Consider the following 12930-nt stretch of genomic DNA (forward strand, 5'->3'; position numbering starts at 1 on the left):
CCCTCCGACTAATCCAAAAGATTATAATGATACATTATTAATGTAAAATTTAACATTGAAAAAAAAGATTCTTTAAAGGAAAAAATCGTTTGAAACAAAGAAAAATATTCATCGGATTGCAACAAATAATAGTTTCTTTCATTTAAAGATATTGCTTTTGGTTCAAAAAATTACTTTGGTTCAAAGAAATTTGCTTTTTAAAGAAAATTTTTCTTTAATTCAAAATAATTTTTTTAGTCATTTTTTGATTAAATGAAAAAAATTATGTCGAAAAAACAGTTTTTTTAAAATTAAAAATACAAAGTTTCTGGTCGGATATCATATTATTTTTATTATTATTATTATTATTATATTATTATAGCATTTTTTTATTTTCAGAGAGAATTTAACTGTTTTGGTATAAATTCACCTGCTAGATTGAAAATTAACTTCTTGTTAAAAATTTATAATTTCGGGTGGAAAATCCAAATGTTTGGTGGAAAATTAGTATTCTTGGCTTAAATATTCAACATTTTGTATTAAATTTTTTCCATTATTGGCAGAAAAATCTTTCTTGGTCAGTAATTTAATTCTTTCACTAAAAACTTTTGTGTTGAAAATTCATCTCTTGTAGTAGAAATTTAATTTGATTAATACAAATATTTTCATTATTATTATTTAAATTAAAAATCTTCGAATTAAACAATCAAGAAATGGTTTGTTTTCAGAATATTAATGTTGGAGATTACGGTAATAATTTTTTTAAATAGCTTAAAAGTTCATTTTTTTATGTAAGATTGATCGTTTTAGTTGAAAATTTATTTTTGAGGTTGAAAAATTCCTTTTTTTAATTAATTTTTTTTAGAAAAAACTAACTATTCTGTTTTTAGTTGAAACATTAATTTTATTATTGGAAAATTGAACTATTTTGTTAAAAAATAAAGTATTTAATTAAAAAGTCATATTTTTGGAAAAAAAATTAGTCTTCTTGGTCAAAAATTCATCTTTTCGCACAAAACTTCATTGTTTGTTTGAAACTGAAGTATTCTATTTTTTTATGCAAAATGTACCGTTTGAGTTAAAAAATTCACTTATATATATTTTTTTCATTCTTATTTTTTGTTTGAAATACTCTGAAAAAAATGTCCTATTGTTTTATTAAAAATTAATTTTGTATTGAAAATTAAACGATTCTACTTTTGGTTGCATATTTATATTTTTTAGTTGAAAATTTACCTTCGCATGAAAATTTAACTATTATGTTGAATCTTTATTTTTCTAAACTCGTCTGTTTAGTAAAAAATTGGTTTAAAATTCATGTATTTTTTCGAAAACTAGTATTTTTTGCTAGAACATTATTCTTCTTAGTTCAAAATCCTTCTTTTTGATTAAAAAATCAATTATTTAGTTAAAAATTCATCATTTCAATTCAAAATTTATTTCTCTAATCTAAAAATCCAAGCATTTCGCTGAAAATTAATCTTTTTTGGTTAAAACTTGATTTTTCGGTTCAAAATTAATTTATTCGATTTTTTTTCGAAATTTAATTTTTTTATCTAGAAACTCATGTATTTTTTGAAAATTCATTTCTTCTGCTAGAGAATTCTTTTTATTTGTTGAGAATTTTTTTGTGAACAATTAATTTCGTTTGTTGAAGACTCATAATATTGGTTGAGAATGAACTTCTTTAATTGAAAATTCAACTATTTCACTTTTAAAGGACAATTTATCGTTTTAAGTGTAAAATTGAACTGGATGGTCAATGAATAATTTATTTTTTTGAAAGTTCCTCTGCTTTTAAGAAAATTAATCTTCTGCATTGAAAATTAATCTTTCTGTTTAAAACTTTATTGTACAGGCTTAAAATTTGATGATTTTATTTTTGGTTTCAAATTTTTTGTTAGTCGAAAATTCATTTATTTTTTCGAAAACTAGTCTTTTTTACTAGAATATTATTCTCCTTGATTCAAAATCCTTCTTTTTAAATAAAAGTTCTACTAATTATTTAAAAATTCATTTTAAAGTCGAAAATTTATTTTCCTAATTTCAAAATGTAACCATTTTCTTTAATTTCGTTCTTTGGTTTAGTTTGAAAATTACACTGGAGATCCCATTTAAGTCCCTCTTATTTAAATTGTTTCGAAAATTTTGGCCGCTGCGGGATTAGGAGATGTTTGGCTGTTTACGTTCTGAGCGAGCAAATGTTCGCTTTAAGTCAAGGCCACTTAAGGGAGCATTCCCAAAACAATACTTAAATGGGATTCCCAGTGCATTTGAAAATTTAAAGAGTCCATTCTTGGTTAAAATTGATTTTTTATATGAAAACGCATATATTTTCTTGAAAATTCATATTTTCTTGGTAAAAAATTAGTTACTTGGTTAAAAAATCATTTATTTAGTTAAAAGGTAATTAACTTTGTTAAAAATGCAATGCAAATATTTTGCATAATTTGTAGACGAGCCCTTTTTCAGTAATGAGACGATTTTGGTTTCACCTTGCGTGTACTATCACTACAGCCGTATAATTCCTCTGTTGTTTGTCATCACACTGTCTATTGCCTGCCTATTATCCTTGCACCGCTTACACGTTTGACACGAGGTGCATCACCACCCACGCTTATACGCGTGTACGCGAATAAGCGTGGGAGGACACAAGTGTATTAGCGTATAAGCGTGTGAGTGTATAAGCGTGTGAGTGTATAGGCGTGTGAGTGTATAAGCGTGTGAGTGTATAAGCATGTAAAGGTATAAGCGTGTGGATACATGAGCGTGTGGATACATGAGCGTGTGGATGTATAAGGGTGTCAGTGTACAAGCGTGTGAGCGTTCAATCGTATTAGTGTATAAGTGTATGAGCGTATTAGGGTGCGGGCGAATAAACGTGTGAGTGTATAAGCGTTTAAGTGTATAAGCGTGTGAGTGTACAAGCGTCTGAGCGTATGAACGTATAAGCGTGTGAGTTTAGAGGCGTGCGACAGCGTGACCATATAAGCTTGTGAGAGAATAGACGCTAAGCGTGCGAGCGTATAAGCGTGCGAGCGTTTTGTCTCCCCGCAGCCATACCTTGTTCCGTATCCGGATTACGGATCATTCTAGCACGCGCCGCGCCGTCGCCACGCAGGTGCGTTTTGTGAACTTTAGCTATGCTCAACAGGTGAGGGGATGAATGGAATCAGACGCCTGCCTATACTCCTATATTAATCAAGCTAATAGCTTGATGTAATAATATTATCCCAAACCGCCTTGTCAGTGGTGGTCTAACCGTTTACGCGATGATTGCCAGGTGATAGGCAGCCAACCCTGTCCTGGGATTCTTGCCTAAGACGCTTATCATCTATTAAGTAGTTTATACTTTATCTTTTGACTGAGAAACTTTATAAAGATTTCAACCTTTCTTACTTTTTATCCATTATCCTCCTTTGAAAGAATTAACTCAACTTGTCCGGTTCAATTTCCACGAAAACAAATTAATATAATATGGTTTTCTGCAGTTTTCCTCTCCCTGCGCTAAATGTCCAGGTCAAGGCGAGTAGTTTTAATAATTTTCATTTTTAACAAAAAACATGAAAATTCATCAAAATATTGGAATTTCTTAATAAAATTTTACCAAATAGTTTAATTTTTAACAAAAAATGAAATAGTTAAGAATCATTTTGGTTTTAAATTTACGTAAATATAATTTTTATAGGATTAGTAAGAAAATTTAGAAAAAATAATTTTGAATGTGTCAACAAGTAATCTAGAAGATTTTGCATGTGAAGAAGTCTTTGTAAATAATGTTTAGGACTTAACATATTTTCAACTCACTTAAATTTATCTGGAATTTTCGAAAAATTACTCAAAATGTAGAAAATATTCTTTATAATCTTCTAAATTTTCCCAAGAAGTCTTTTTTGTTTTTCTCTTAATGTTTATATTTCAAAATAAAAAATTATGTAAAATTTTTGCACGAATCTTTAAAAAAATGTTTGTTATTTTTCGAGACTTTCTAAATCTTCTAATCTTTAAAAATAATAAAATTTTTTGCTGATTTTCTTTATAATTTTGCAAAATAACAAAAAAATTCTTTAAAGTCCATGAGACTCTTCTTTGACGATTTCAGAAATCTTTTTAAATATTGTTAAATATTTAAAAATAATCTTTTAAAATTGAATTTTTTTAAATATTTTAATTTTTCCAGGAACCGAAAAAAAATCATTTGCAAAAGAACTTTTAAAATACATGCATTTGCATTTTCCGATAAAAAAAAATCTTTTTTGTGATGCCATTTCTTTCAGTATGAAAGCTTATGATAATTTCAGCAACATTCATAAATAATTAATAAATTTTATGATTTTTTAAAACAAATTTAATAAACAAAAGCATAGATAAGGCATTTGTCGATAGAAAAATTCTTTTTTTTTCGATTACAAGTTCTTAAATTGGAAACTTCATGATAATTTCAGAAAAAATTAAAAATTTACTAATCAATTTAATAATTTTGTTGAACAATGTTAATATGCGAATGCATTGTTTGGGCATTTGTCGACGAAATAGTTGTTTTTTAAATTCTCAGTCCATTTAGTTTAAGTTTCTAAATACTTTTATGCTTTTAATAAGACTGCAGCTTCATAATAATGCATTTTTTTTATTCAATTTGTTTAAAAAAATGTATAAAATTTATCAACTAATTATGAATTTTGCTGAAATTCACATGTACTTCCCCATCAAAAAGACGTATTTCAAACGAAATAAAATTTAATAACTATTTATGAATGTTGCAAAAATTGTCATGAAGTTCCCAACTGAAAGGACTGACATTGAAAAAAAAACTAATTATTTAGCCGAAAATGCCCGAATAATGAATTTGGTTACTAAATTTCTTAACAAAATAATAAGATTAATCAAGAAATTATGAATTTTTATAAAATTATCATAAAGTTCCTCAGTAAAAAAATTACATAGAAAAAAAACAATTTTATTGTCGAAAAATTTCTGATAAATGCATTTGTATATACTATTTACAATAATAATCTTGAGAAGAAATTTTTTCATCATTACATTGTTTTCATCCAAATTTCTTGCAATATAATTTAAAAAAAAAAACGTAAAATTATAAAAAAAATCGTAAAAAACATTCTTTTAACAAATAATTTGTTTGTAAATTATTATTTTTATTATATAATATTGAAATATCTTAAACTGATGTTACTCTATGAAACTTAGAAGATTACAACAATTTTCACGTTATTGAGGAGCACTGGGAGCATCAAATAGAAAACATGGATATTTTTTTCATCATATTTGTTTATGCATAAACAAAATTTAAAGCCTATTTTAAAAATTTGGCTCGAGAACTCTCTTAGAAATCTTATCAGGTTTTTCAATTTTTTCTTGGTCGAAATCGGTGAATATTTGCGAGCAGTACGTCATTGTTTGATTATTTAATAACAAAAATAAAAAAGAAAATTTGTTGATTTATTTAAAAATACCTCGGTAACTTCAAGCAACTATCCTAGAAATATTTTGAATAGCAAGTCAAATGTAAAAAAAAGAATTAAATTTATTATAAAGAAATACGTAAAAAAATACTTGATTTGAACAATTCTGGACAAAAAGAGTTTTTTTAATAAATTAATAAAAGTTAATAAATAAGCTTTTATTTTAAATTCAATTTTTATAAACAAATATCCGTATCAGGTATTTTTGATGGAAACAAAACCTGAGTATTATACTTTGTCACCAAATAAAAATGAATGATTGCATAAACTAACTTAATTAACAAATGCACTATTTGGCTATTTCTGGAGGTACAAACTTGATTTTTTCGATGCAATTAACTGTGAGTAACTAACTTCTAAAATTCTAAGAACACTTTAATGACAGTAAACAATTTATTATTGGAAAATATAACTTTTTAATCAAATTTTTATCATCTTATTTATTTATAAATAAAATACCGCTTTTTTCACAGGATCAACAGCCAGTTATTTATTAGTGATTTGTTTGCTCTGAACCGATAATGTTTGATCATTGTTTAACAAATCTTAATTAAAAAATGCATTATTGGACTATTTTTCAGAATTTCAAATTACAACAAAACAGAAAGTGGTTTTCTTAGAATTATTTTGATTTTATAATCATATCCCAACCTGTGAAAGACTTGCAAAAATCTTATGTTATATACAGTGTATCGATACGTTAATTAAATTGTTAATCTAAATAAAAATAGTATGTAGATCGTTATCGAACTTTAAAAAAAGTTAAGAAATCTGTTATGAGCAGTTGATTATACCAAACAAATTAGGTTTAAATGCTGAAAAATAGTCAAATAATTAATTTATTTATTAAGTTTGGTAAAAAAATTATCAAATTTATCGATTCATAGCAAAAAATAAATAAAATCATAAACATTTGTTTAAACAATTGTTGTTTACAATAATAAATTTCTTATTGTCATCCAAATTTTCTTACAAATTTAGAAGTTAGTTATTTACAGTCAATTGCATCCAAAAAATCAAGTGTGTACCTCAAGAAATAGCCAAATAGTGAATTTGCTAATTAAGGTAGTTTAAACAATCATTCATTTTTATTTGGTAACCTAATGTTAAACTTAGGTTTTATTTCCAATTAACATTGTTCAAATTTAATGCGAATCAAGTGACAAATCGCCGCCAATCTCCACGAAACCACTTTCATTCACTTACTTTTTTACAACAAATTTAATAAATTTTGAAACATTTGCATTGCTACTGGGCATCTTTTTTGGATAGTTGATTTCAGTTTTCTAGGTATTGGTATTTTTGATTGAATCAAAACATTTTTCAAAAACCGTTACACTTAAAAAGTAAAAAAATTTGTTTTAATTTTTGTTATTAAATAAACAAAAAAATTAACCAAAATTTAAAAATCAGCTCTTAACGTTCGACGTGAAATTTGGTAAGCTTTCATTTCTTTTGAAATAGTTGAAATCGGATAAAAATTGTCTTCTAAAATCAATTTTTCCTCTGACGTTTTTTTTGTCCCACTGTGTGCCAGAGGACTCCGGGAAATCGATGCATTTTTTTGAAAATGTTTTACTTTTTCTATAAAATCACGTTCAATATTTCTAGATTTATGATGATGCTCTGATAAGAGCAGAGAGAAAGAGGAAGAGAGACAGAGAGAGAGAGAGAGAGAGAGCGAGAGAGAGAGAGAGAAAATTAGTGGTTCGGCAGGCAGGATAAGCCAATAACCATTGCACAACGATATCGCGGATGTTCGTTGACAAACACGCAGCACTCAGGATTGTCATTGTTATCTTTGAGTGTGGTGCGTCCAGTATAGGAAAACATGATTTATTTTCTGATAATCCTGAGAATAAGATAGCTTTGCGGCTCGGCATGCCTAATCCCCTTGCTATCACAGATTATCCGTCGCGTCGACACTATTCCAGGGATTATACATTTTTCGGTATCCTCCTCTCTTCCTTTATTCCTCATATTTCTGTCGGTCACCGAACTTTACCGATTATAAATCAGGAAATGCTTTGTAAATAATTTTTTTATAAACAGCAACAAATTCAGGCTTCGGAGTCACCTCTCTAGTTTGCTACAATTCCCTAATAGCACGGTACGTTCCTGAAACTTTTCCGGAACGTTCCTGAAATTATCCCGGAACGTTCCTGAAATTTTGCGAAGTGGCCAATTTTTACACATTCCGAGAACGTTCTTGAAAGGTTCCGTGCTATTAGGATTTAATGCTTTTTAAAGTGATGACTTGATTCTTGGGTGTCAGGAAGAGAGCATCGTGGTTTCGTTGCTGTTCCTGTCTGCTCGAATGATTTAATTTTTTTGTCCTGCATGAGTGCCGAAACGTTGGTGGTTTTTTTAGAAATATTTTTTATATTACGATTTGACAAATAATAAAATTAAAAAACACAAAAGAAATAAAAAGAAGAAAGGGTATTTGGTTTGTTGCCTTCTCACTTTTCTTTGCTCTTTTTATTTTGGCCCAAAAAAGAATTTTTTTCTTTTCTTTAAATAAATTTTTGAAAAATCTTTTTTCAAATTGCAATAGGAACATTTTATGGTGGTTTTCCAAATGTGGTCCTTGAATTCTTGATTTTATTTTAGGAATTCTGTACATTAACTTGAGTATTTTACGTTAAATAGTATTTTAAATTTGATTTTAATCTTAGTTAAATTTCCTAAATTTTGAAGCGATGACAATATTTTTCTTTTACACTGGAGCCCCGCTTTATCGGAAATTTCGGAGAAACGTAATCTGCGCAAATCCACTGACTTTGTAAGTGTCACTCTCTCGCCACTTGGACTACCTCCTTCGATATACCGGGATCCCGTAAAGCGGGATTCCAGTACATTTCGAAAATTATTACAATAAAGATTTTCGTCTTCAAAAGACGAATGTTCAACCAAGAAAGATTTTTCAGTCAATAGAAAAAGAAAAATTCATCAAAAATGTAGAATTTTCAAGCTAAAAATATGAGTTTTAAACAAAGCAGGTGAATTTTAAACACAGTAGTTAAGTTTTCATACTAAACAGTCCAATTTCTTTAAAAACAATTGATTTTGAAACCAAAAAACAAAATTTTTACCAAAAACTGGAATTGCAAAATTTTCAGGTAAAAAAATTAAGTTTTAACGAAAAAAAGGAAAGAAATTTCAAAAAAATGTTCAAAATTTGCAAATAATAGTTGAGCATTTCACGAAATAGTTTGATTTTCTACCAAATTCGAGAATTTTAAATCAAATAGTTCCATGTATAACCAAAAATAATGGATTTCCAACCGAGAATAATATTTTTTTACCAAAAAAGTTGAATTTTTAACTAATTGCATACATTTCTAAATAAATATTTTGTACAATGGTTGTGATATGCAGTCAAAATTTAATTTGATTATATTTTATTATATATTTAAACAGACTTTCAATCAATTTTCAGTAAATAAAAGAATTTAATCAACAAAGTTAGTTTATAACCAATCAGTTGATGTTTTATTAAAGATGTTACATCTTTCATGCTACACAAATTAGTTTTAACAAAAAATTCAATATTTTATATTTAAACAAAAAATATTTGAATAAAAAATGAAAAAGAGTTGATGTTAACAAACAAAAAAATTTATTTTTACAGAAAAGATAAATTATCATCCAAATGATAAAATGTTCAACCAAAATAACATCTTCAACTAAATATTTTGAACAATCGGTGTGATTTTTTAGTCAAGAACGAAAAAATTTTCAGCTAAATTATTATATTTTTAATCAAAAAGGTAAATTTTCAAATAAGAAGATTAATTTTAAACCAGACAGTTTAACTTTAATGAAAACTTGAATTTTTGACAAGAAATGTACCAGTTGATTTCCAATTAAAAAATGTTTAACTTTTAATAAAAAACAGTTCAATTTAACCACAAAAGACCAATTTGAAACAAAAGGAATTCAAATTTTGAAATTATGAACCAAAATGATGAATTTTCAACTAAAATCATCAAGAATAGAATAATCATTATCAGATATTGAATTAATCATTTGCTTCCCGCATTTCCATTTTTTTAAATTTACAATCAATCCTAGTCAGATGTTTTTCTTTGAAAACGACTTCGTAGAGCTTTATTTGATTGACGTTTTAACTTCCCGGAAAAAATATACTTTCCAAATGATGGATCAATTATTATTTTTTAACCAATGCATCTTATTTACAATAGATACTAGCTGGAAACGAAGGAATGACAGTCTTTAAACATTCAAACCGAAATTATTGCAGGCAAAGGATTAAAATCAATCTACGTGATTGATTTTAAATTAATTTTTCTTAAATAAAAATAAATCCACAAAGGAATTAAAAACTTATATAATTTAAAACTTCATAATAACAAATTTAAAAAAATCAAAAGCTTAAAAATGCGATAGAACAAGTTAAATATTTAGCTTGAATAAATAAATATAGGGTGTTCATGTTTCAGGAATATAAATTAATAAATAATGGAAAATGTTCAATAAAAATATAATAGCTGCATTTTCATATGAAAGAATCAATTTTAACCAAAAAAAAAAACGAATTTCTAAAAAAATAATTTAACTTTAAAATGAGTAGTTTCATTTTTAACAAAAAAGTTAACTTTTCACCAAACTCTTAAGTCTTAAACAAAGCAGTTGCACTTTTCAACAAAAAAGAATCAATGTTTAACCAAAAGGATGAATAATCAACTAAAGAATATTAATTTTTAATTTAAAACACCAATTTTTAACCAAAAGTTGTACAGTTACATTTACAGTCTTATTATAGAAAATTTGTTCTCCTGCAAAACAAAAAACGAATTTCAAGCAAAATATTTAAATTTTTAACTGAGGAGGTGAATTTTCATCTACCATAAGGAATCTTAAAAAAAAGAATTTTTAAGAAAAAATTTCAAAATTTAACCAAAGAGTTAAATTTTCTACTGAAAAATTGATTTTTTAATGAAGAAGATTAATTTTCTAAGAAAAATGAATTATCAACAAAAGATAGTCATTTTCATTAAGGTATTTACTTTAATTTTCAACTAAAAAGATTAGTTTTTTACTAAAAATAGAACTTTTAAATTTCCAACAAAATTGTTGAATTTATAGGCGAAAGGGGCCAATGATCTAATTTTCAACCCAAACATATGATTTTTCAACAAAAAATCTATTTTTTACCAAAAAGTAAAATTTTTATAAAAATATTTTAATATTCTGCCAAAATGTTGACTTTTATATCTAACCATTATATTTTAGTTAAAAATTATTATTAATATTTTGTTTGGAAATTCAATTGATTATTTTGTTTAAAACTATTTTCTTTAGTTGAACATTGAATTATTTTGTCTTATATATTAGTATACATTTTTGAAAAATATCTGATAAGATAAAAAGTAGGTTTTTCCATTTATCAGGAAAAGGGTCTATTTGTAAAAAAGTGGTTCGCAAAAAGATATACAAGTTTTCAAATTATTGTATGTACTTTTTTATTTATCTACAATAAAATACAAAAAATTAGTTATTTGTGTTTAATTGTATTTTTTGTTATTAAATGTTCAACATTTTAGCGTCAGTTGTAGCGTAAAAATGAGTATTTGAAATGTTGTACTTTCCTGTAAAAAAATTTATCCAGCATCTATATCTTCTAGATGTGAGGGAATCACATTAATGGCTGAAGCTATAAATCGTCTGATATTAAAATTGTAAATTACCAATGCACGAAATAAAGTCGAGCACTTTGAAATAAAAAAGGCGGCAAATAAAATAGGAATGCAAGTTGAGAAAAAAAGAGAAGGGGGAGTAATGGACAGGGGAAGGTTGATAAATAGAGGTGGGTTTCCCTTCTTTCTAATAAAGACGCTCTTGTCGAGGGGTTGATCTTTTCGACGAACCAAGAATACTAAATTCGTCACAGCTTCTTCTGCCGTACCTACAACTACATTCACTAGAGGTGTTTAATCCTCGAGTTACTTTAAAGTGTCGGCGTTCATCTTGCTATAAGCTTTGATATTATTTTGCCAATTACTTACTGCAGCGCTAAAACTCTTGATTTTTTTCAGGAGGATGCAACATCCGCCTAATGTTCCCCAGAGTATGGGGTCCATTTGGGAACTCTAATGACATTACCAATCTACCGCCTTTTCAAAAGAACTACTCAGGTGAGCAAATATCCTCTAGCTTACTTTTAAAATTCGCGCCAGGACTTTAAGTAAGTCGTTCAAATCTCCCCCTCCCATGCTTTCCTTCTCCGCACCTATTCTTCCCCTTCTTTTACCTATATCCCTTCCTCGCCCATAATTCGCACCTTTCTCTCCCCACACATCACCTAATATTCCACCTCCTTACTTCCCTTCTCTACTTTCCTTATACTTCTGCTAGTGCTCCTTACTGCTTTAAACACACAAATCACTTTTTCTCACCTCACTGCTAATTTTCTCGCACTCCTTACTTCCTTGTTCAGATCCCTTCACTTTCGCACTTCTGCCTCCTCTATTTCCCCTCTCCTTAGTTTTGCTACTTTGCAAACCTTTTTTTACTATCCTACTCCTTTAGATCCCTTCTTTACGAATCCGTGCTCTACTTTTCCAACTACTCCTCCTCGACCACTGCTTCCCTACTCTTACTCCCTGTGCTCGGCCTATCTTTACCCACTCCTTGACCCAACACTTTCCTTCCCTTGCTTTCCCAAGACTCCTTTCTCTCATTTCTCTACTGCTACTTCTGTCTCTTCCCTAATCATCCTCACTTCCTACTTTAACTACACCCATCACTTCCTTTCCACTAAATTCAAATTGTCACTCACTTCTTACTTTTTCGCTTCGTCCTCCCCGAACACTGTTTCCCTACTACTACTCGCTATCCTTACTTCACCCTTACCCACTTTCAACTCTTAACGTTCCATCCCTGCTTCTCCTCCTCTACTTGCACTTTCCTACTATGTTCTCTTCCACGAGAAAATATCGGCCGCGCAATTTCTTTTTTTTTAAAGAAGTCGTCGACATTTTTTATTCATCTCATATACAGCCACACGCTGTTGAGAGAGGACACATTTTTTCCGAATAGACTAAGAGTTCTCTTTCCTACTCACCCTTACTTCCTACTACTACCATACCCATCACTACGACTACCCTGATTTTCTCTTCTTAATTCGCCGAACTTCCCCTATATTATTTCACGCCTTACTCCCTTCTTAACTTCCCTACCCTTTTCTCCTTCTTTCTTCGTTACTCGTCCTCTTTGCACGTCTCTTACAACACCTACAACCTGCTCGCTTTCTTTTTTTTTCTTTACCCTCCACACTTATACTTTTAATCCATCGCTCCACCTCATTTCAAAAGAAATTTAATTTTGAATGAAGTAATTCAATTTTTCACCAAATAAATCAATTTTCATTCAACAAGATTAATTTCTTTACAAAAAAGAAAAATAATGGTCAACAAAACACTTGAACTTCCAACTAAAAATGATG

The 12930-nt window shown here is 28.2% G+C and overlaps 1 protein-coding gene across 1 annotated transcript in view; it reads left to right on the forward strand.

Moving 5' to 3' along the window:
• Nucleotides 1–12930, forward strand: part of LOC117167998 (zinc finger protein 287-like) — a 95672-nt gene that overhangs the window by 1334 nt on the left and 81408 nt on the right. The window contains exon 2 of the mRNA XM_033353309.1: nt 11522–11620. Coding sequence (XP_033209200.1) covers nt 11522–11620 — 99 coding nt within the window. The remainder of the gene's footprint in view (nt 1–11521; nt 11621–12930) is intronic.

This window comes from Belonocnema kinseyi, chromosome 2, assembly GCF_010883055.1.
Source record: "Belonocnema kinseyi isolate 2016_QV_RU_SX_M_011 chromosome 2, B_treatae_v1, whole genome shotgun sequence".
Lineage (NCBI taxonomy): Eukaryota > Metazoa > Arthropoda > Insecta > Hymenoptera > Cynipidae > Belonocnema > Belonocnema kinseyi.